This window comes from Nycticebus coucang, chromosome 5 (assembly GCF_027406575.1).
Source record: "Nycticebus coucang isolate mNycCou1 chromosome 5, mNycCou1.pri, whole genome shotgun sequence".
NCBI lineage: Eukaryota > Metazoa > Chordata > Mammalia > Primates > Lorisidae > Nycticebus > Nycticebus coucang.
Window position 1 is genome coordinate 100,383,682 of NC_069784.1, and position 26,508 is coordinate 100,410,189.

A 26,508-nucleotide genomic window follows, 5' to 3' on the forward strand; every position below is an offset into this window, starting at 1 on the left:
ATCAACAAATTTCCCAAGATTCCTTAAAGAAAACCCCTAGTTGAGAACTAATAATAGTAAATAAATTGATTTTTAAAAAGATTGCTAATTGAATGCATCTTGTTAATTGAGCAGTATTCCACATGATACCCCAAAGATTGTGCTATCTCATTATTTATCTAATAAATTAACACATCAGTATGACTTTAATTTAATTTCTCTTCTTCTTATATACTCTGGTAAAGTCATGTGTCTCCCAGTAGTTTTAAGTAAGGGAGATCAAAGAAGTACAAAGCATGTATCGCTTATTTTTAAATTTCAAATATATTAAACTGTGTGAATTGGTAGTTTCCCAAATCACTACAGATTTTTCAACATTTACATAATACTTGTTGGACACCATTATGTTGGTAATTAAGAAAATTTAAAAAAGAATTAAGTAATAAAAAATAAGTTTAAATTAAACAATTGGTTTCAGGAAGATAGCAAATTACTGGAGTAAAAAATCAGTGTCCCAAATCTTTCCACTTCTCCATCTATTTTACAAGAACAGCAGTGTACGTCAGCTTTACTAATATCACAAAAAGAAAAGCATGTGCTTGAAACATGTATTTTTAACAACTATGATCTTTAGATACAATCTATGAATAGTTTCCCCAGAATCTTGTGAAGATGATGTAAGTCTCTTTAAAAGCTTAAAGCATGATGTTCAGGGGAAGACAAATGACCCTGACAGAGGCAGCGCTGCTGAGAGCAGGTGTCTCCTCCTCCAGGGGTTCAGCCTCGCCACCACTCAAGCCTGCTCACAGTCACCCCCATGACCACCTGGGTTATGGGCAGTAACTTAGACAATGTTAGCAGAAGGAGTACTAAGCCAGACTGAGCAGGGCATAATTCACACAAGGTCATCTGACTGCATCATAATAACCTATCTCTTAAAAACAAACAACCTTTAATTGGCATGCAATAAATAAAAGAGCACTTATGACACATTTTATTTCTGCTTTTCAATTTGACTACATTTTCTGCAACATTTATAATTTAAGGGCAGAGCATCCTCAATAATTTTTTTTTTTTTTTTGAGACAGGCTGTTACTTTATTGCCCTCAATAGAGCTCTGTGGTGTCACAGCTCACAGCAACCTCCAATTCCTGGGCTAAGTGATTCTCTTGCCTCAGCCTCCAGCGTAGCTGGGACTACAGGAACCCATCAAAACACCTGGCTATTTTTTTGTTGCAGTTTGGCCGGGGCCAGGTTCAAACTGCCACCCTCGGTATATGGGGCCGGTGCCTTACCCACTGAGCCACAGGCACAGCCCCTCAATAATTTTTTTTGTGTGTGTGATTTTTTTGGCCGGGGCTGGGTTTGAACCCGCCACCTCCGGCATATGGGACCGGCGCCCTACTCCTTGAGCCACAGGCGCCGCCCCCTCAATAATTTTTTTAAACAAAAAAACGTTTAGTTACTGAGAAGGTCGAACAAAATAATTAGAAATATCAGAGTATTTCATTTAGTCAGAGTATACAGAACCCGGTGCTAATAATTCCACATAACTGACTAGCAGACAGAAAGTGGTCACCTCTATTTCCAGAACAGAAAAAGAGGAAGGCTGTATTGAAATGCCTGGATATATTCACTAAGTAAATGTGAATAAAATAACAACTATTTAATTCAAATCTGTCCGTGTGAATAAACAGTGAATTGCACTGAGCCATCTTTCCACTGATCTGTTTCCTAAATGTCATAATATGCTCTATCTAAGAAGAATGTTAAATCCAACAAGAAAACTCAGCAGACTATGTGAGCCATGGATGCATAAATTGGCTGAAATCTAGCCCATGTAGCTTAGACATGATCTGGTTTGACCATCGAAAATTAAATTAGAACATTTCCTCATATTATATATTGAAATGGATTTTTAATGAATTAAAGATAAATGTAAAATACGAAACAATTTTTTAAAAACTGGAGAAACTATTAGTGGTTATTAACTTAATTTATGAATGAAAATTCAAAAGCAGAAACACAATAAGAAAGTGTTACCATATCCAACTACATAAGAATTCAAAAATCTAAACATAACTCTTTACACATCTTTGGGAGGCAGGATGCATTTATAAGAGGGACTTTACCTAACAAATGCCATCACTGTAACTTGGTTCTTTGTACCCTCAATAAATATCCAACAATAAAAAAAAAAATCTCTAAACATAAACACAGATGCCTATCTCCATACATAGACTCACACAGATGTTTGCATATATAGAAATCAAACATCAAGTGTAAAACAAACTGAGAAAAATGTTTGAAACAAGGGTTTGACCCAGGACTACACATACCCAATGACACATAAGTGTGTCATTAGGAAAAATGGGCAGTGAGTTTGAACACAAAAGTATATACATCACTAAAGTCCCTTTTACATCTTCTCACTTAGAAATAAAAAGAGGTTCAAAACTACAGCGGAAGAAAAAATTCCCATTTAATATCATGCAGCTTTTTAAAGAGAATGAGAAACATATCTATTCACTGATAATGAAAAGATTTCTAGGATATGATGTTAAATTGTAAAAGTCAAAATAGATGACATGATAGATTTCGGGTAAATAATAGGGAGAAACAATAATATGTGCTATCTACTCAAGAGATACTCCAGCTCTGGAAGGATAAACATGAGACTCACAGGAGTCATTTACTCTGAGTATGCTGGGGTGAGAAGGTGGGAGGAGGGTCAGAGGAAGTTATCTTTATGTGCTGATGAAAAAAATTATATGATTATTCCACATAAATAAGTGAAAATAAAAAATAGTCTAGGGCGGCACCTGTGGCTCAAAGGAGTAGGCGAGTTCAAACCTGGCCCTGGCCCCAAACTGCAAAAAAAACCCAAAACAAAAAAAAAAAACAACAGTCTAGTAGGTAATTAAAATATACATGTTAAAATGATAGCTGCTTTCTTACCTATCAAATTGGCAAGCATTTTATGAAATAATATCCTCACCGCTAACTGCCAGAGGAAAAAATGGCACAACATTTCTGGAAAGTAAAGTGGTTAGAGAGGCAGGAGTCTTATGTCTTTTGTGCTCCTCAATCCAGTAATTGTTCATTTCAGATTCTATTCTAAGAAGATAATTATAATTTTAAGAAAGAAATGAATGGTCAAAATCTGAATATAAAAATGAGAAAGAGCTCAGTGTGTTAAAATAACAAAAAAGATTACTACCTACCTTTCTTTTCAGGTTTTTCTTTTTCTTTTACTTTCTCTTTGTCTTTTTCTTTTTCTCTGTGTGTAACTAGAACAAAAAGATAATACTTTTAAGGTAAATAAAGGAATAAACAACAAGCCAAACGCCCAGCAGTTTTGACCAGAAAAACTTTTCTGCTACTTTTAGAAATCTTCCATTACCTAACATGAGATTTTACATAGTTAGAGGTTTAAACTTCAAGGTATTGATAAATTTAATTTTTATTTCTATTTTTATTCCATATCCAATTACAAGCTAGATCCCCAGTCCAGGTCCAATTGCAAAGATAAGAATAACACTCCGCCTTTTTAAACCTTTAATTTAATGAATTATCCCTTTTTTTAAATAATCATATACTGAAGGATCATAACTTTGACATTGGATGAGTTCCAGAAATACGAGGACAAAAATACCAAGACGTAATCTGCTCAACCAGAATCAAAGAACAATTAATCTAAATTGTAGGTGCTCGTCTTCTATGGAAACATTCCACACCGAAGGTATTTGAAAATGTACTGGAATGAGACTAGAATTATAGCAAATCTTTTCAAAGGAAACAAAATTAAATTTAATTTGAGCCATGATCCAATGAACTAATGCGACAGGTCTCAAATTCAAGTTAGAATCTTAGCCTACACCTTAGTCAGACTTCTTACTCATTACCCAAGCAAGAAACAGAATGCATTCAATTTCTCTCTTATTTTCCACTTCCATCCGCTTGCCAATCTCTTTCAATAATACTTTTGTCATGTTCCTCTTCTCATCTTGTTTTATCCAATATTACACTTCCCTATTATTTATTGATGCACGAATATAGAGAAAACACTTGCTATGTGGTAAAGACTGTGCTAGGCAAACCAGATGCCATTTCTGTCATCATGAGGTCACCCAGCTCATGGGTGATGGATGCTAAACAAATAATCACAAAGATACTTACCTGCTGTTGTTATGTGGACAACATGTCCATATACAAAATAGGACTTAATGAAGTCTGTATGCTTGAGAAACATCCCTTGGTAGAAGTGACATTTATGAATGAAAATTAAAAGAAATTGGCTTAGTAAAAGTAGGAAGCACAAAGGGGAAAGAAACTATTTCAGACAGTGCAACCGGGATGTCCATCTTGGATGTCTTACTACACCTATTATTATAAGATTGTTCGGACACATCTTTCGAATCTTAGATTTTTCTCCCTTGCAGTAACCTTTCCAACATGAAGATCTGTTATCAGCTGCCCATTTTAAATGCTGTCACCCTGCTCATTGCTTGTCATAGTATCTCTCACGTGGCATGTCCCATACCAAATGTAAAAACTATTTAATTGCTCTAGTGATCTGATATTTGCTTGACAATCCAATCTCATCTACCAGGAATTTCTCCTTGACCTTTACATTTCCATTTTAACAAAATACTTGTAGCTACACAAGCATACCGGCTGCCCTTGTGATGCCTTTGCATCTCTGCCGGTTCGTGCCTTTTACCCAGAATCACCACACCCACGTTTCTTAATTTCCCTTCCCGGTTCCATGTGTTGTTTCACTGTGGTTTAAATGCATCCTCTTCTTCTGTAACAGCTTTTTTAAATTAATCTCTACTTACTCCAATTGCACCGTGTACATAATCTGTTTCTGTAATTAAATAATAACACTGCGACTGTTCACATGTCTCACTACCCAGTAGATGGAATCTTTAGAAGCTGTGCCATAGGACTTTATTTTTGTATCCCTTGCTCATCATGTGGCATCTGTCACACAGTAGACTGATTCTTCATAGTACTTTTGAATGATTGGAATTCTAAAATTCTCTAAGAGCTAGTTCCATCGTCTAGTTAAATTTTGTTTATGAATGATGCGGTAGAGATATAATAGGCACTACTTGCTTCCAATTATTTGAAACATTTTATACGTTATTAAAAATTCTTCAAAGATTAAAACAGTGAGAAAAAGAGGGAAAAAGCCACCTTAGCACATCTAGGTATTATTTTGTCTTTCTGTTTTAGGTGTTCCTGAGCTACTAAGTTCAGTATACAAGATCTCACAGAAATCAGCATTCACACTGACTGCAAATGGCTTATTTTGATTCCTTTGAATCACTATTAATTAAGCTAAAAACCAAAAGAAAATCTTGGCAAAAACAAAGCTTCTTAAAGTTTCTCTAGAGGGAACCAAGTTGGTTTGAGATAAGCTGTGCTTTCAGAGCTCTGATTGGAAAGATCCCCCAGGGAACACCTAATCTTGGTCTCTGCCTCTGTAAAGAATGGGGCTCACCCACCTCGGACAGCTGGCTGTCCATTCCACTAAAGGATTTTCAGATTGACGTGTGCACAGGCATAAATGGGAGAATTAATTCAAAATCAAAAGAGCAAAAGGGCTGAATTCAGACTCAAATTAGCATATTAATGCCTCATTTCTGTTACCCTGGGGAAGAATCTGGTTCCTCCCAGTCTAAGTTTTGATTTACAGACACAGTATTGAATGCTGGAATTTTATTATACCTCTCTGAAATGGCACCCTGACACTGCTTAGTGAAGCAGCTGGACTCAAGTGCTCTAGAGAGCTGTTCAAAATGGCAGACAGCCACCACGGCTTCTCTTGGATCGAAACTGCAAACTTTGGCAAGACTGTGCTAAAATACCAAGTCTTGAAATGGCCTTCAACACAGTAATGTAGCAATCAGTGACTGCTTTGGCAATCATTCTAAAATATAAATGATTTGCTATAGCAGTTGGATTTTTGCTTGCTTAGAACCCATAACCAGGAGTTTTCATATGGAAGAACAAAAGAGTATTCCTTGTCATGAGCCCTGCTTGGGAAAGTTGTATTTTAGCCAGGACTGTTTTAGCTTAGGATGAAGTAAGCATTTTGCACCTGCTAGAGCTTAATGTGTTTGTCATCCTTATTTACAAGAAACAAAGTCCCTTTGGCATGCTGATAATTAAAAACAAATGGAATCCACCAGTTGGAATGGCCCTGATGTTTGGCATCAGAGATGGCTTGGGCCTTCTGTTCCTGCACTTGCCCAGACTCTGACCTTTGCCTGAGCAGAACATTCAGCTCAACTCAAATCAAGTGCATCTCTCACCATCCCATATGGCCCTTCTTCTGCACTTCCCAAGCTGTGTTCTGTGCTTTTGCTTTTGACCCTGGAAGCACCAGACAGATTGTGTCTTTTTCTGAAGTGTATCAGAGCTCAGAGCTCCTGGTATGCCTGACCCTGCTGTTCTTTTCAGGGTAAAACACTCTCTGGGAGCAAAACATAAAGGCCATGTTGTCAGAGTTCTTTTCTTGATCTCTCTGCTCTTTCTTTGAAAATCTAAAGTTATGGTGCCAAATTTTTTAAGTGCTGATTTGTATAGGCCACTATATTCTTCAATTGATGGTTAGCAAATAAATTTTATATAGTTAAAACAAGAATTCATGCTTAACATCAGACAACTGCATATAACTAATCTTGAGTACCCAACCAAAAAAGAATCAGGTAGATAAGTAAGCACTACACCTTTTCATTACAAAAAAACTATGGGAAGTATAGTACATGTAATGAATTTTACTGATTTTTCTCTTTCTTTTTTCTTTTCTTCCCCCCCCCCCCCAAGACAATGTCTCTTGGGCTAGAGTGTCATAGCCACATTGCAGCTCATGGCAATCACAAACTCCTGGACTCATGCAGTCCTCCTGCCTTAGATTCCTGAGTAGCTGGGATGACAGGCACAGGCCACCATACTCAGCCAATTTTTTCGATTTTTGGAAGAGACGAGGTCTCATTCTTTCTCAAGTGGGTCTTGAACTCTTGACCTCAACTGATCATCCTCCTTGGCCTCCCAGAGTACTAGGATTATAGGAATGAGCCACTGAGTCAATTTCTCTGATTTTTATATTTCTAGTGCTTTTTGAATCACCAAAGCAATATATAAATTTTAAAGAGGTCAACATTTCAGAGAATTCATATGTGTTCATGTTTCCATTCATCGTTCTTCTTTATGAAAGAGCATGGTACACATCCATTTATCTTAAATTCTTAAGAGACAAATTTTGTTTCAGGTAAACAAAACTCCAGATGTACTCCTGGTTAGTGTGTATGTCTCCACGTGTATGTTTCATTCTTTTTGTAACTAATTTGTAGAATTTCAACTCTGTGTTAAGGCAAATGATAGCATGCTTTTTAAGAGACAATGATGAACTCTATATAAAAGCATTCTTGAGTAAAAAACACTTCTCAAAGATTATATTATCCATTTCTCCTTCAGGAAGAATTCATAATTTTGACTTTAACATAAGCACCCAATTTTAGAGCTTGTGGGAACATAAGGGGTCACCTAGTCTGAAGTTCTTTGTCCATGGATGAGAAAACACAGGCTCATAAGAGTCTATAGCAGGGGTGGCACCTGTGGCTCAAAGGGATAGGGTGCCAGTCTCATGTGCTGCAGGTGGTGGGTTCAAACCCAGCCCTGGCCACCAAAAAAAAAAAAAAGAGTCTGTAGCAGAAGAGGAAAAATATATAAATATAGTTATCAATTGGTAAACCAGTACTCCCCCTCCAAACGCAGCAGCCTGATCTGTCCCCTGCTGCAGGGCTTATGCAGACTATAAACTTGTACTTAGGAGCCCAAGGGTGCCGATTGGATTCTCCACGCATGTTGTGCATGATCTTCCCTTCAACAGTGTGCAACAGCTTCTTTTTCATAATAAAATTACTTTCAAATATCTCTTAAAGATTTGGAAAATTACCCAAAGTTACAAATCTCATCTGATACATATGCATTAAATCACAAAACAAGTTTTCTAATTCTAAAATATTAGTTTTATTCTTCAATTTGGTTTAATTATATGGACAATTTCCCGTTCCCCTGAGGCTACACGGCCGCAGTAAGAATTGCAATCACTTCCTCCCAAGTGAACAGTCACCATGGAGGCGGTGGGGCTGAGCCTTGTGTACGGCCTTCTGTTCTCATTTACTAGGTTTATCTTTCACAGCTGCCAGAAAGGAAAAGAAAATATATTTTGTACTTTAAGGAGTCAATTACGTGCAGCTGAGAGAAGACAAAAATAAAAGCTTATACAAGACAGCTTGACTAATTTTTATAAAAGGCACCGGGATAGTCTACCTTTGTCCTGTTCTCTTTGACTTTTGAGTCTCCTCATCAGCTGAATCTTCTGTCAGCCTATAATTTCAATCCTGCAATTGTTTCCCAGAAACTTGAAGAGTCCTAAGCCAGTCAGTGTTACTGTTCTAACTCAGGCTGTAAAAAAATACATTCCTCTGACTTGGTGCATGTGATACTGTTACGGGTTGAATTGTGTCCTCTTAAAAACATGCATTGAAGTTGTAAGCACAAATAAAGTCAGATCATGACCTAATTTGGACATAGGGTTTTACAGAGACAGTCAAGTTAAATCAAATCATTGGGCTTATCCTTGATGCAGGATCAGGCTGATCCTTGATCCTGGTACTTAGAAAAAGAAGAAATTTGGACGCAGAGACAGATGTGCACAGAGGGAAGCAGGGAAAACACCGTGTGAAGATACAGGCAGAAACGGGTCATCTCCAAGACCAAGTTTGCTGTCAAACCACCAGAAGCGAGGAGAGACCGAACAGAGCCTCCCCCCCCAGCCCTCTGAAGGAACTAATCCTGTGGACATCTCAACATAGGATTCCTAGCCTCTGTGACCGTGGAAAAATAAAATTTGGTTATTTTTAAGCCACTCAGTTTGGGGACTTAGTCATGTTAGCCCTAGAAAACTAATACTAATATTAATACTAGTTCTAATAATTATACCGCTGACCCCTTTAAACCAAATTTCCACCTGATTCCTTGAGGACTGTTACCTTACTTCGATTTTGTGTCTTCCATTTTAAGTTCCAGAGTCCACATCTGAGCCTCAAACTGTTCATTCCTTCAAAGCCCAACTAGAAAACTGTAGTCAACCCTGGTCTGCTCAACCCACATCTCTTCTTCAGGACGGCTCTGTGGCATCCTCACCCCTGCGGTGGTATTACTGTGCATTTTCCCAGGTTTATCACAGGACTAGGTCTCATGCATCATTGAGTTTTTAGTACCCATATGGTGTCTGGCATAAAGAAAGTGCTGTGAGTAAATTAAAGTGTATTTTCACTTAATAGTCATGGTCACTTTTCCATTTACACTATCTGCCTGCCAGAATTCGCCTGATCCTCGTCAGCCAGCCCACTCTGACCCCGACCGCATGCCATCTGTCAGCATACATTCTGCCTAGAGAACTTCTTCCCCATTTTTGAGAACCGTTCTTCACCTGCACACCTGACAGTACAGGTGGCCGTGGCAGACACCTCGTGTTCTGAGCGCCCAGCAGGCCCTCCTTCTGTCTAGGAGCCTTCTTGGGGAAAAAAAAAGTTCTTTGTCTAGTTATGCATTTATCAGTCAGTTCTTGTTTTTTCTGGTTTGTTCTGTTCTGGGAGTAAATTAACATAATTAAATAGTTAAATAGGGGCCTAAATATTATCTGAAATCAACAATAAAATTTTCAATTGCAAAAAAAAAATAAGGCAAATATACAAAAACGAAACAAGTACAATGGAGGAAAAACTAGATAAAAATTTACACTACATTAGTACTTTTCTTTATTCATTTTCCAAATAGTCCTCATTGACTTGTACTACTTTAATCTGTATTATTACAAATCTCATTTCAGTGTGGGTATTTTCAGGTTGCCTGTTATAGATAGTTTTTGTTTTATTATTAACTTGCTCATTGCTACTGACAACATAAATTTGACATTATAATGGTTCAATTACAACTGAATAATTATATCTGTGTAGATACAAATATTTAAATACATATTTCTAAAAGTAAACACAGAAATGTCAAATGAAATATTTACCTATAAGAATCCAGTAGAGATTAGCCAAATAGAAGAAATGAATATTTCATTCACTAATTAATTCACTAATGTCAATGTTTATTGAGTGTGTTAGACACTTTGTTAGATGTTAGAATTATTTTTAATTCAATATAAGCACACAGATTCAAAGCTGGTAGGAATCGCAGAGACCATTGAACCTAAATATTTTTGCTCATTATAAGGACAGATAGAATAGTTAGGAGTCAGTGGCAGGGCTGACCTAGAATATATGTGAAGACAACAACAGCTCCTGCCCTCAGTAAGTTAGATCAGTATCCTCACAATTAAAATTTGTGGCCAAAATGCTTTGAAAGATGAAGGCTGGCGTGTAACTGTAGCACAGAGAGGGTTGTAAATGCCCAAGTAAGAAAAAGGAGGCCTTTTAAAGGAATTAACATTTCATCTGAGACTTAAAAGAAATGAGCAGGACCCTACCAAGAAACCACCCTGGAGGGGTCTTATGCCCCAGAGAATCGAGCTCCAGAAGTGCTGACTCATGAGACAGCAGCAGGGCCTGTTCAGGTACCACCCAACGTTCATCCTCCCTACAGCACCTTACTGGGGCTGGAGTGCTTGGGAGGAGGTGGTGTGGGGGGAGGGCCTAGTGAGGAGGGGACAGAGGAGGGAAGACATGTGGCCAAGTGCACAGAGCTGGAAATTTATATGAGTACCAGTGCTCAAGAGAGGGTCTTTATGTGTCAGGCCAAAAAATGTGGCCTTTGTCTCTTAGGAACTGGCACACCAGCAAATAGATTTAAGCCCGTAAGTGATGATGATTAGCATAGACCTGAGGGGTTAATGCTGGGAAATCTGTTAAGAAGTGATTGTCACAATCTAATCTAATTGTGGGGGAGACAGCAGTAAGAGAAGAGATAAATTAGACTACATTGTAGTGAAAGGGGTTATGATAACAGACCAACTGGGATTGGGTTTCGGGTATTGAAAGAGACTATGAGGTCTAACGGCAGAGGAGGTCTATGGCAGTGATGGAAACTCAAATGCCTTCACAGATGAGGCAGGGAAGTTCGTGCAGGCTGAACCTGAAGGCATCCAGTTGCTCATTATTTTTACACAAGGAAACCACTGTAAAATGCACTTGAACTCTAACCTGTACATTCAATTGACAAGGATTTTAGCCCTAGCTATCCCTTTGAACTACTACTAGGATTTGGCTCAAACTCTGGCCTTACTTTCCAAACGTTATTGGCCCCAAGACGGGGTCTGCACATAGATGTCTTTTTTTATTGCTTTGGGTTCACTGAAAGTGCAGCAATGGATATATTTTTAAAAGTCTGTCCAGGTAATTCTAAAGGGCCGTCAGGGTTGAATACCACCACTGGAAACAATGACTCCTAGTTTTTTAGCTTGAAGAGCTTGGGTAGAGGGTGATATCAATTATTAGGACAAAGAATACAGACTGATGAAGACATATAATGCAAAAGACATTACTAAGGGCTTGCAGAATGAATTAAAGAAGTCTATGAGTTGCCTGAATTAAGTCAGATTGAAGGTTGTGTAAGAGGCCCAAAGACTTTCCAGATTCTACTTCTTCAGCCTTTTCAGATACCAAAATTAATTAACCCCATGGGCTCCTAAACTAGTCAATGTCTTAAATAAAATGTGAAGGAATTATCCAATTAGAAAAATATTCACAACATTCTTAAGATTTTATTTAAGATACATGCACATTAAAGATGAATTTTATACTGTAGTATTTTAAGGGAATCCTAGCGATTTTTTGGTTATAAAATTTGTCTCATTTTTGACCTAACTAAATGTTACATTCCACAGTAAAGTAAGCAAAGACAAACAAAACAATAAAAAACCTTCAAAATTAAAAGTGCTTACTTTGCTGCCTGAGAAAATAGCTAAAATAATAAGGGTTCTTCTGTTCCTGGTCCCCTCCCCTCAATGAAATCTTGAATATTTCCCATAAACCTGAGTTTACGAATTATAATAATTATACACACTTTGCTTTTGCTTTGCTGATATTTGCAAATATGTAAAGATCTTTGTGATGATGTCGCTACTTTCCAACCATGAACAGACTGCCGCAGACTTGGTAACCTTTCCCACTTGGTGTCTCCCTACCTTTAAATGCTTGTGTTGTGTATTTAGTAACCAGCCTCGCTGAACTTTGGCTTGCATGCTTGTCGAGACTTTTTCCCCTCTGTAAATGCTGTCTCTAATTATTCCTTTCATTCCAGGATGTTGTTGGAGTAATTAGAGCTGGCGGATTGAAGTTTATTTTAATATTGAGACGATTTTAAAAATTGCATAGCTTAGTAAAGTAGGCTAAATAATGGCCCACGACTAAAACATCTTCCAAATTTCTGGACCCCGAGAATGTTGCCTTATATGCCAAAAACACACCGCAATGTGATTAAGAGAAAGAGCTGGAGAAGACAGCATTAATCCGGACTATTCAGGGGGCCCTGAGTAGGATCACACTGTGTACACCTATGAGAGGGAGGCAGAAGGGAACTGGAAGACTGAAGAGGAGGAAGCGTTGTGACCACGGAAGCACAAGATTGCAGTGATATGGCCGTAAACCAAGGACTGTTGGCATCTGGAGGAAGCAAAAATCAGATATTCCCCTAGAGCCTCTGAGGGACTGTGGCCCTGAGGACACCTTGATTTTAGCCCGGTGAAACTGATTATGGATTTCTGGCCTCTAAAACTGTAAGAGAATAAATTCCTTTTTCATGTTTTGGTGCTTTTTAAAATTCTTTTAATGAGACAGAGTCACTCTGTTGTGGATCCTCTTGCATCCGCCTTCTGAGTAGCTGGGACACAGACATGCACTATCATGTCCACTTATTATTTTTTTTTAAAGAGACAGGATCTCACTATGTTGCACAGGCTGATCTTAAACTCCAGACATCAAGCAATCCTCCTGCTTCAGCCTCCCCAACACACTGGCAGGATAGGTGTGAGCCACTGTGTCTGGCCCTCTGTTGTTTTTTTTCAAAGACACAGGTTTGCGGTAATTTATTATTGCAGCCACAGGAAACTCATACATCTATGACAAGCCATTTGACATTTCTATGAAAAATAAACACTATGATATCTCATTTCTCAGTTTAATAACTGGGAATGAGATTTAAAGGTGCCTTCAGTTTACACATCTTTGTAAGATACCTGCTTTATACAGGTAAGCCCTCAGAATTAGGCCAGCCCACACCAGACTGATGGGGACGGAACAGACAAGCAGATATGTAGATATGTAGAAATGCAAGTGGATCAGTGACTTCAATCAGGTAGTGAGGACCTAACCACAGGAGTTTAGAGATAAATTCCAGATCTTACAGCTGTGAGCAAATCCTGCTACAGACATAGCAGGCACCAAAGAGGGAAAACAAGAAAAAATAGTGAATAGAGAATATAGTGAAAAAATCACATGTTCTTAACAAAAAGCAGGCCAAAATTTGGCTGTACAATTCACTAAAGATGAGACAATGAGTGAATTGTTGAGTGCAGGTCAACTTCAGTATTCTCAGTTTAAATGGGACTATATCTACCATGTTAGCTTGTTTTATGAAGATTAGTGAAATGTTAGTTACATAAGATTGAGCACAGTATTTGTTGCATAATAGGTGAACAGTAGTATAATATCAATTTTTTAAGAAGTGAAACAAAAATAAAGGGATGACATGGCAATAAAGGTAATAGAGTGTCGTGTTACGGAATCTTAGGAGAACACATCTACATTTCTCCAGCTTGTGATTAGGTGGATATCAAGTGGTACCAAAGACAGAGTAAGAAGCAATGCAGGTAAGGAATGTGTAAAGAACTGTCACTTATCTAATGAGAATTAATTAAAAGACAACTAATTAGCTGACAGAATAAAGATTTTTTTCAAGAATTTCATACATACATCTAATAAGCATTTAATCCTTACAACAACTCTATTATCCCCATTTCACAGATGAATAAATGGAGGTAGATAGGATTAATTATCTTTCCAAGGTCACACAGCCAGAAGTTACTAAATTTGGATTGTAACCCACATTAGCTAGTTCAAGACCTTTCTAAAAGTAGGAGAAAACGACAATGACATCTTTCTTGGTCAAAGTCATACACTGTGCTCTTAGTTTATTTATTGAATAAGTATGCCTGTGTATTTACCATGGGTCAGGGAAATGTTCTTTAACAATTGAGACTGGGACCTTTTATTGATGACAACTATCACCAGTCTTTGTAATTCTTTATAATAAGTCTGTATATATCTTTTAAGACATTTGTGGACAGAGGTGTTTATGCCTACAAAGAATCCCCAGACCATTGATTGGTAGAGGAGACTGGTCAACATTTTTTATCATTTCACATGTGGCTGTACATCCCACCATAGTATCCACTCATCTGAAATACTCACGGGCACAGGTCTTGAGACTGCCTCAAATATATTCAGCTCCATCTGCACACTTATTAGTTCTTATAAGTTAAACAGGAATATATCCTAAAGTATGAGGCTTCAAATATGAGTGTATTTTTCAAGATTATTCTGACTTACAAAAAAAAGCTTTCATTCAAAATCATCACCCTGATACACAATCCACATTCTTCCAGCTAATTTGTACTAGATCACTCTGCTTGTACTCACAATGACTCACTCCGCCTGCTCACTAAGAAGCATTTACACAAATAACAATTTGGTGAATGACATTTTTTAATCCAGGAAAAGTTAAATTGTGCTTGAAAGTTGCTATGCAAATGTAATTTTCCATTATTTTACTAAGTAATTCAATACAGGGCCATAAGTACATATAATATTCTGCTTATGTTTTTATAAAATAAATTTCCACCTCATTTGTGTGGGAAAAACCCAAGGTTTATTTAGTTTAAAGGTAAACTTTTACTAATATATCAGGGCTTATACCTTAAAAACATAAGTACTCATTGCTAGTTTGTGAATTAAAGGGCTTACTCTTTATATCTTTTTCTAATAAAAAAAAAAATCACCAAACAAAATTTTAAAAGGACAAAGAAGAAGAAACCAATGTTAGCTAGACATGATGAATTATAGTTATTTAAGGTGGAGGACTATAAAAAGTACCAAATTTTCTATGAAAACGAGTCAGCAGGGTGGCGCCTATGGCTCAGTGGGTAGGGTGCTGGCCCCATATACTGAGGATAGTGGGTTCGAACCCAGCCCCAGCCAAACTGCAACAGAAAAATAGCTGGGCACTGTGGCAGGAGCCTGTGGTCCCAGCTGCTCTGGGGCCTGAGGCAAGAGAATTGCCTGGGCCCAGGAATTGGAGGTTGCTGTGAGCTGTGACACCACAGCACTCTTCCAAGGGCGATAGGGTGAGACTCTGTGTCTAAAAAAAAAAAAGAAAGGAAGAAAGAAAATGAGTCAGACTTAAAATTGATTAATTGTTCAGCTCGGCACCTGTAGCTCAGGGGCTAGGGCACCAGCCACATACATCAGAACTGGCAGGTTTGAATACAGCCCAGGCCTGCCAAATAACAATAACAACTATAACCAAAAAAAATAGCAGAGCATTGTGGCAGGCACCAGCTACTTGGGAGGCTGAGGCAAGAAGAATCGCTTAAGCCCAAGAGTTTGAAGTTGCTGTGAGCTATGATGCTACAGCACTCTACCCAGAATAACAGCTTGAGACTCTGTCTCAAAAAACAAAAAAATTGATTAATTCTTTGACACTATAAAAATGAATTGGTATATGTATACTGAATTGTTTAGGAAGCACATGTTCCCTAGGATTATATGTTCTTTGGTATTTTATAGAAGAGTATATATATCATCTAGATGTAGACTTACAAAGCTTCCCAGTGACTTCTGTGCTCCTAACATCTTTTAGAATATTACCATACGGTCCCTCAAAAGAAAGAAAAAAATAGAGACCAGATGAGGTGATCTAGAGTCCACCATCACCAAAGTGTTTATTTCTCCCCAGCTTCAGTATAATGAACCTCTACAGACTTGGATATTTTCTAGATTGTTTATAATCATCATAGACTATGATTATCTTTGAGATATTGTGTCTTTTCTTCTAAGAATACAAAATGCTTTCATAAAAATTGAAAATCCTAACTATCCATTGTATGTAACCATAACTGTCATGGAATGTGGCAAACAGGAAATGGTATTTATATACATATAAGAACAGTTTAAACAGAATAAAATGTTTAGTTTTCTGAAGAAAGAGCAGGCATTATTCTACCTCAATTACAGATAGGAAACTGAGTAATATAATGAAAATTTTGTTCATACGCACAGAGAAAAATTGCATAACAAAATAAGCTACCTCTAAAATTCCATTACTTTCAAGTGGGGGCAGTAGGGAAAGGGTTATAAGTTCCCCTCCAACCAGCACGATACTTTCTGGGTGAAAGACACGCTACAACTGAACTTGTCATTACAAATGCAAACAATGTAACCTAGTAATATGCACCCTGTTATTAATCTGAAATTTATTTTTAAAAATCTACTTTTGATGCCCAGTTCAGTACTAAACAGCTGAAATTATGTTTTCTCTTTCTTGTGAAATATTTGCTTTCCCCAAATATATTTGGTCTACTCAAGAAATATATTTAGGTTACAATCGCTTATCCAGCCTTTGAGACATTTAAACGTCAGCCAAATTCACTGTTTTAATTATGGAAGACTCACTAGTTTAATAAACCCACTCTACAGCCCAGTGCTCAGACTCTTTGACATCAGGTTTCTTTTTTTTTTTTTTTTTTTTTTATTGTTGGGGAAACCTCAAAGCACTCAACCTAGACATCAGGTTTCTTATAGAGCCAGGTCCAAAATGCAAATGGTGCCATCTGCATCAACACATCCACTCTAGCAGCAGTTCTTAAATTAATAATATAGTCTGCAAGATAAACAGCAGAGACCCCAAACACGGGGAAACAACTGAGTTCCTATGTAACCTCTAGCAGATGGAAACACGCAGCCACTTCAGTCATGGTTTGCTTAGTCAATCTTTATTCAAGAGCTGTGTCCAATTTCCCTGACCAAAGGAATTAGAAACCAAAAAAGAAAAGAGAACAGTAAGAGTACATTAGTTCCCTAAGTACAAATATAAATAGGTTTCAATTGAATGAGCTTCAGTGTTCTGATTGTATAGGATTGACTGACCAATCTGGAATGAACTTGGCCATTAAGATTCAAGATATAGTATCTGCAGAATGATTTGAGGTCTTCACAAAAAGGAAGTGGATAAAGTACATTTAAAACAACAACAACATGACATTGTATTATGGATTCATATGCTAATATAATTCAAGGTTAATTAGCACTGTTATTGGAAATGTTGCTATCTGCAACTGCAGTATTTATTACCAATGATTTTGCACTAGTTGGCTTTTAACATAGTAAATATTGGACAACGTTCAATTTTTACCCCAGAAAATGTCTTTCATTTTATGTCTATATCACACAAATATGGGGATTATAAGATTATAATTTTTGTTTTGGCTCATTCAAAGTCATGTGACCCAGGCATGCTTAGAAATACATTCTTTTGAATGTCTTTGCTTCCTGTAAGTTTCTTTAAAGTTTTATGATTACCTGGGTCACCTCCAGAAAAGTGATGTTTGCAAGATGAGTAAGACAATACCAGCCTTTATTAATATGCTTTGGTTCTAATACTGCAGTTACTGGATTCAGTTCAGTTGAAAAGGATATTAATCATATTGTCCCTGTCCCTCTACCCCGTGGCCTGTGTAAGACAGCCATTAGGACACAGCATTCTGCAGGGAGGTCATAGCCTGACACTGCATTTCTACGTGATTATAAGAGTATTGCATGACATGATAAATGTAAGGTTAAAACAATTGAACTCTGACTTATCACAGTACCTTATTAAAAGAATAAAAAATATTTGCTTAGTAAGTAAAAAAGACATACTTGTGGTGCTACCTTAGTAAGTACAAACCTGTGGTAAATAATTTCAAAGTTGTCACCCTTTGTGAAGTTACCTTGGTTCTAATCTTTAAATATTATTCATACGTTTATACATCATACACTCCCAGTTAACTGGGAAATAAAGATACTTTTTAAAGCAATATCAAAAATGGTGAAACAGAAAAACTAAACATGAAAAATTTTCTTTCTCCCGTGTGAATATGCAAAAATAAATATGCTAAAAAACAAAAAATTAAACATTTACCTTTAGTTTGTATTTTCCTTTCAGGTTTCTCCTGCTTTTCAGCTTTTTCTTTGTGTATTTCTAAGGAAAAATAGAATTCATAATTTAAAACCTCTTTGTAAAAGTATAAAATTTAAGCCATAGTTATGACATAAACTTTGTAATTCTATTGTATAAATGTATAAAATGTATAAAATATTATACATTTTATGTATATATATTACATATACATAAATATAAATACATATATACATAAATATATATATTATACACATAAATATATACATAAATATAAAACATTATACATATGTATGTATCTATTGTATAAATGTATCAAATATTATGTGGTATCTAACAAGTTTATTGATATATCGCTATGCAAATCACTTATTTATTAAAATAAGGAAAAAAGTAGTTACCTCAAAATTATATTTGAACAAGCTAAAAATGTAATCAACAGAGTTATGTTGTCACCATTTTCAGTGCTAAAATTGATCACAAACTATAATTATGTTTTATTTCAATTACTCTCAATACAAATTAGAATCCTTAATAAGAATGTCATTTAGATTTAGGAAGATTTAGTTTTTACGTGTTAAATTAAGAATTTGTGAAATGAACTGTAACAACTATCTAATAGGAAATGTTTCTCAGAAGTATTGAGTCTAAGCTATGTTTATAATCAGCATTTGGCATTACATTTAACCAATGATTACTATAAGCAGATAAGACACATTTTATGGAGTAAGTTACTTATACTTTTTTTCTAAATATCAGTGTTTAGCAAATATATTCAATGTGCAGCTAACTTTACTATATATATGCTGCCAAGGTTGAGGAAATGAAGTTAATTCTGAATTTGTAGTTAATTTGGATAGAAGTGTATCTGAGATTAGAGTTTACAAATATGATTACTACCTTTGACAAAATGACTTAATTTTAAATATCATGATTTTTCTTAGAAAAATGCTAAAGAAGTTGACTTATTTATCACAGCTTTATTCCACAGATGGTCTGAGATAGTACTCATTACTGTACATATTTTAAATTCTCCATGTATAAATTTACATTTGCATTTTTGTAGTTTTTCCAGAAGTCTACCAAATCAAAACCCACCATAGAAACACACTAAATATCTTCAAAAAAGATAGCAATTGACTTTCATTCACCTGTTAAGGAGGCATACGCCATTGGGAAGATTTCTATCTTCATTTTCCTCATTAATCTGTGATATTACTACTTACAAGATCACTCCTTTACTCTTATCCCATCTCTGATTTTGAATACGGTTATAAAGATACTAATGAGGTAAGGTATATATCGCTGAAAAAAAATTCCAAATGTAAGGCAAGATCTCCAAAGAGCATGGGAAATTTCCATCTTCCTGTTTTTCTCACTGTGTTCATTATTTCTTCTCTGATGTCTGCAAATTTTACTCTACAGCAGGGGTTCTTATCTTAGCATTATTGATTTTTCGTATCAAATGTAGTTTCCTGGGGTGGGGGGGCATCGGGATCGTCTGCACATTTGAGGATATTTAGCACCATCCTTGGCTTCTATCTATCACATCCCAGTAGCTCCCACAAATACCTTCCAATCATGACAATGAAAAATGTCTTTGGACACTGTTAAATCCTCCCCAAAGAGCAAAATGAATCCCAGTTGAGAACCACTATCTAAAATTAACCTCGTATTTCAGCCTAATCGTTGTTTGTTGCTGTATAGACCTACACTGTCCAATGCGGGAGACACTCTGGGTGGCATCTTAAGCACATGATGTGTGGTCAGTCAGAATTGAGATGTGCTATGAACGTAAAGTACGTACCAAATTATGAAGCCTCAGTGTATGAAAAGGAGCAAAATATCTCAATAATTTTGAAAAGCTATTATTTTCAGCATATAGAGTGTGATTGTTATGTTGATGAGATGACATGGCTAGGCTACTATCTAAAGTAATTCAAACAGCCAGGCACAGGGGCTCACACCTGTAATCCTAGCACACTGGAGGCCGAGCCGGGTAGACTGCCTGAGCTCATGAATTGGAGATGAGTCTGAACAAGAGTAAGAGCCCGTCTCAAAAAAATAGCCAGGCATTGTGGCAGGCACCTGTAGTCCCAGATATTTGGAAGACTGAAACAAGAGAATCATTTGTGCCCGAGTTTGAGGTTGCTGTGAGCTGTGATGCTACAGCACTCTACCATGGAAAACAAAGTGAGACTCTGTCTCAAAAATAAAAATAAAAATAAATGAATAAATAAATAAAGGTATTCAAATAAACACTAATCATGGAGTTCCTTGAAGATATTTTGTAAATGATTCTGGATAACCAGTGTGGGCTTCTGTGATTTCACCAAAAGCCTTAAAAACAGGACTGAGATTTCCTAGGGCAAGGGAAGAAATTCTGCCTGGGTACAACACCTTTAGGTTCAAGTTTGCCCGTGATCTTCCCCCCCTGACTACCTGTCTTATGGATTCAAACTTGCTTAGCCAGTCTCCACAATCCCATAAGCCAATTCCTTGTAGTATCTCTCTCTCTCTCTCTCTCTCTCTCTCTCTCTCTATATATATATATATATATATATATATATATATATATATATTTCTACTGATTCTGCTTTTCTATTTGAGTCCTAATAAATATATTGGGTTAAATAAGACAGACTATTAAAATTAATTTTACATTTTTACTTTTTTTAATGTGGCTAAAAGAAAAAATTTTAATTACATAGGTGGCTGACATTAGTCTAATTCTAGGAGTAACAAATGAACTATTTAAAGCCTTAGGTCATCCACAAGGTTAAAATTTGTTCAAATGAACTAAAAAACAAATGATATTCACCCCTGCCAATACTCTCTGCTTCCTGCCTCCTCTCAAAGCCAACAGAAGCTGTAGAGAAGATTCAAGCTTTTCACAACTTAAGTCCAAAGCAAGTACCACGTTAAAGATTTGAAGGGGTTTTAGAATAGACTAATTATCTCTTTTTTTTTTTTTTTTTTTTTGTAGAGACAGAGTCTCACTTTATCACCCTTGGTAGAGTGCCGTGGCGTCACACAGCTCACAGCAACCTCCAACTCCTAGGCTTAGGTGATTCTCTTGCCTCAGCCTCCCAAGTAGCTGGGATTACAGGCGCCCGCCACAACGCCCGGCTATTTTTTTGTTGCAGTTTGGCCGGGGCCGGGTTTGAACCCACCACCCTCGGCATGTGGGGCCGGCGCCCTACCCGCTGAGCCACAGGCGCCGCCCAACTAATTATCTCTTAAAGGAGATAATTTCTTACTCCCAGTAGGTATTAATATGAATACAGAAATGGGATTTTTTTTAATTAAGAAATTATCAATATGTGAAATGCTTAATTCATTGTGATATGGGAAAGCCTTAAACTTTTCATTAATTTTTTTTCTTTAAAGGTAGATGTATGTGCATGGTGTGTGTGAAGGGGCCACACACACTTACTGGCCAAACAACTGGAGAAGGGATTCTGGAGCACACACAGGAAGATCTGATGTGAATTAGACTCTTATGCAGGATTTGGTGCTGAAGGTCATCCTACTAGAATAACACTATCAGAGCCTCACCTAACTTAGATTTTAGTGAATCTATTTGGACAGGGTGGCAACTGGTGGGACTGGACTGCCCTTGTTGGTTTGTAGTGGGGTTTCCTGCGATATAGGTAGAAGTTTGAACATCAGAGAGCAGATGAGAGGGAGTTACTTGATCTCCTCAGAGTTCTTATATGCACCACATCCCTGTCAAAGGGAAGAATGAGGGCCAAATCCTAGCCAGAATTGAAATGATGAGGGGTCTGTTCTGGTGAAAAACAAACACAAATCTCAAAAAGACTGGGATCAAGAATACCACTCAGGAAAAGGGAAAAGGAGGGGGCCAATGTAGTCTCTCTACCCTTTCCCAAATGCATGCAAGGGAGGTAACTCCAAGTGGAAGGTAAATACTTGCATTTATACTTAAGCAAAAATAAATAAAACTAAGCAGAATTAGATTGACAAAAATGGCAATATATTTCAGAGTATTTATTGTTTATGATAAGCGAAGGATTCCCAATTCTTTATTCTTGACTCTGCATCTCAGTTTATACAAACTAAGACAACCTCACTGCTCCAGGCAGATACACTCAGCTTTCTTCCCAAGCAGATGCATTCAGTGGAGGGGTGGGGTGGGGGTCATATATTTAAAACAAAAAAGATAACACACAATAAAATCTTCATAGCTCACAATGAAGTCTGATGATTTACATCGGCAGTTTCTTTGAAGGAATATCATCAACTAATTTTTTTAGCTGAAAGCTTACTTTAAGTCCATTAATATTTCTACAGATGCAAAAGTAGGCAAACGTAGCTGAAATAATAAAGTCAGACACACACCTACATTTCTCACAGAAGTACAAACAATTATTTCTGATTATTCAAACCTAAGGACAGATCGAATGTCTCTCTGGATTTTTTTATTGCAACATTACACTTTCTTTGGCGATTGGAATCCATCACTGGTGCCACTGACTGTGGATATCAGATGTCAGAAGAATCCAAAAAAGCCTCTATGCAGTGTGCCAGTTCTGTCCCCTTACACTTTAGCCAAGACATGATGACCATGCAGGCTCCTGTCCAATTGAGTAACATGTTACCAATTTATACTTCAGAAAGATATTTTTCTCATAGGCAGAGAATGCCTGATTTGTTACCATCAATTGCTCTTTCCAGCCAAGAACCATTTGTCTAAAATTAGAAAATTAAATTTAAAAGATTCAAATTGTTAAAGGTTGCCTTATGGTTATCAACCAACTTCAAAGAAAAATGACATTTGTTGTATTATATTAATTCTAGTTTCTAGCTATGTAATAATCTCCATAGGCAGGTGAATGCTTCCACTTTCTTGAAGATGACAATCATGTACCATAGCATAAAATTATATTTAACTTCATGACACTCCTTAAGAAACAATTCACTTAAACCTGAACCAAACCTGGATACATAGGATTAAGAAGGTCAAGGCAGTCATTATTTACTTCCAAATACATGTCCTTTGCAATTTGGTGGAAGTCAAAGGTGTTAAGTCTCAGCACCGGATGCTACTTGAAATCATAATCCACTTTTGTTACCAGTAAATCTTAAAAATTGTTGGATGTCTTAGAAGGCATAGAGGTCAAAGCATCTTAATCCAGGTGTGAGGCTGTCCATAGGTCCTCAAACGTACAAGTTTCCACTTGAATTTTGAGAATTAAGCAAAGGGAAAATAATATGGAAAAAATAATGAAAATTGTCTTAATATGTTAGGAAGCAATAAAGGGGATCACTTTGTTCTGTGTAGTGAGTCATTGGTAGCCTTACCTAACAAGAATGAATTAGTACTTTAGTAAAAAATGTTTTCTATGTCAGTCACAGGATCAAGGGCATTGAAAGATTTAGAAGAAGGGCAAGTGACTTCTAAAGAATCCGGGAAATATATTCCTACCTCTTTTACTACTCTCCTAATTTCCCCTCAGCATTTTTCTGGCTGCTGGTAGGGAGGTAAGAGGGAAGTGAAGAGTGGAGAACAAAGTAGTTTTCTCTCCTTAGATTATTATTGTTCTGCATTTCTCACTCTTAAAAGAAAACCTTTGAAATAACCTGGAAATTTTATCATGCTACACTTTAAATATATTTAGAACTTTTTTTCATTTAAAAAACTCAAAGAATTTAAACTTTGTTTTACATATAATTCAACTGAGGTAGCAATGCAGTGTACCCTTCTCAATCAAACTGTTTTTTAACATGCTGTGTGAGGGTCATGAATTGCTGAGAAACAGAAACATGGTGTAACAATCATTTATGGTGCTGAGAATAAATAAAAATTAGTTGTGTTTTTAGATTATTCATTGTTTCTGAACTGCAATGATCTTTAAAGATTATTTAAATAATCATCACATGAAAGATATTATAAATCTATAGGGGCTAATATAATTAAAAATGTCATGCATTTTGATAGGAAAATATAGACATGGATAAGCTATAAAAAGATTTATAGATGGGTGGCGCCTGTGGCTCAAAGGAGCAGGACGCCGCCCTCATATGCCGGAGGTGGGTTCAAACCCAGCTCCAGTCAAAAACTGCAAAAAAAAAAAAAAAAAAAGATCTATACAAAAGTATTTTCACATCTGACATGCATTAAAATACAGGTTAATATGGAAGATTATTAATGCTGGATTCAAATTTCATCTCCACACTTACGAGCTATGTGAATTTCATTTCCTCATCCATAAAATGAGGTTAATAATAGTACCTACCTACTACCAACCAGGTCTATTTGAGGATTAAAATAAGTTAAAATGCAAAAGATCAGTGAATCACTTTTTATCATGTAACCATCATATAAATATTGGCTGTTAATATTATCACTATTATTTTTCTCTCTTTTTCATTAAAAACTAAAATTGATGGAGATAAGAATTGTGTCTATTTTGTTCCAATTTTCAATGCCCCAAATGATGATTGGCATATACTAGCCATTTGATAAATACAAGATCTGACAATTAAGTTCGCAAATTCGTCCTAGAAAAAATGCTGCGTACTTTATTGTTGAATGTCACTACGGCTTCAGATGGCAAAGGGCTGTACTTCACAGGTGACTGTAATGATGATATTCAGCGATGAGATAGGTAGTACTTTTTCTAGGAAGAGTTCGCAAACATTATTATCTGACCTTGTACATACTACTTGAAAAAATAAATGTTTAGGCATGATTATGAGTTGCCAACACATATTTTAGAAGGTGGTGATGGATAAAATCTTATCTGTTCTTCAGAACATAATTTTCAAACGATTTAACTAGGGTCATTTCTAAAATGACGACAGTTGAAATTATTGAGAAAGCAATAGTGCACTTCTACATATTTTTACAGTCTATTCGAAATTCTGGGAAAAGTTGCAAAATTTTACTACCTATGGAAATAAATAAAGTGAACGCTATTTATAAATTGCAACTTGTTCAAAAGTTTCTCATTTTAAACATTTTTTTCATGTTGTTTTTCTGGAATACTAAAATAACTAAAAATTAATCAAAGTAAGAAAATTAAACATGTTTTCATACATTACCTTATTTCAAAACTATTTATTGATGTTTATACAAAACTAAAAATAAATATATTATACCTGTAATAATTTTTTTTTTTTTTTTTTTAGACAGTGTCTCACTCTGTTGTCCTGGTTAGAGTGCCAAGGCGTCAGCCTACCTCCCAGAAACCTCAAACTCTTGGCTAGAGCAACCGTCTTTCTTCAGTCTCCAGAGAAGATGAGACTACAGGCGCCCACCACAGTGCTGGCCTAGTTTTTCCATTTTTAGTAGAGATGGGGTCTCACTCTTGCCTAGGCTGGTCTTGAGCTCCTGAGCTCAGGCTATCCACCCTCCTTGGCCTCCCAGAGCTCTAGGATACAGGCATGAGCCACTATGCTCAGCCCCTGTAATAAAATCTTGACTAAAATATAATATTACGGGGTGGGGAATAAAAAAACCTATATATAATATCACCATCCACTTCAACAGATTATTGGAAGTAAGATTTAAAAATGGAATATCCTAGTTAACCTAGCTTAAGGAAAGGGGCTCAAAATTTCTATTCCCTTGTTCTACGGGGTTGATAGTTATATTTCTCTAGCCTTCCATATTAATGATAAGGATATTTCTGCAATAACCTACATTTATTTTTGTATAATAATTGTTTATTTGTTTAGTTATCTTATATATAGAAATCACAAAACTTGGTGATTTGATGAATAGGTGTATGCTGAGCATCTGAGAGGATAAGGATAGATTTGATTGATTCTCTTGACAGTCCAAGTTGAAATTTGCAGGCTGGAATTTTCTGGTTCCCGTAGTATGTGCTGCAGATCCCACAGGAACACATAAGTACTCAAAGACTGGAATCTCTAAAGCTTCTCTACATTTTAAGTGATGACTCACTAATTGACTTTTCTACTGTTAGGTTCTGTCAAGATGCGTTTATCTAAGGTCTGTGTTCACCACAGCACCAACAGTAATCAGAGCGCAAATACATTTTTCCAAGATTCCCACAGTCAATGGGTCCAAAATTACTCTAAATAGGTTATGCCAAATGATTCCTAAGAGTGAGCTTATTTGGTAATGAGGTCTTTTTCTATTTTGTTATACTACAAATATGTTGTGTATGGTAAATAAATTTTACCTATTTACAATCATATAAAAGCTTATTGTTGAGTAGTTTATAATTTTGTCTGAGATCTACATGGCCAATTTAAAACATGAAATTTTTATCTGTATGT

General features: G+C 36.4%; 1 protein-coding gene across 13 annotated transcripts in view; it reads right to left on the reverse strand.

Annotated features, from left to right (window-relative positions):
• Positions 1–26,508, reverse strand: part of TRDN (triadin) — a 403,216-nt gene that overhangs the window by 284,796 nt on the left and 91,912 nt on the right. For all 13 annotated transcript variants that reach the window (XR_008380232.1, XR_008380234.1, XR_008380233.1 and 10 more), the window contains exons 5-6: positions 18,241–18,300; positions 3,204–3,269 (exon numbers count right to left, since the gene is read on the reverse strand). Coding sequence is in view for 10 of the 13 variants with exons in the window: in XM_053592195.1 (XP_053448170.1) it covers positions 3,204–3,269; positions 18,241–18,300 (126 nt within the window). In the remaining 3 variants the exon portion in view is untranslated. The remainder of the gene's footprint in view (positions 1–3,203; positions 3,270–18,240; positions 18,301–26,508) is intronic.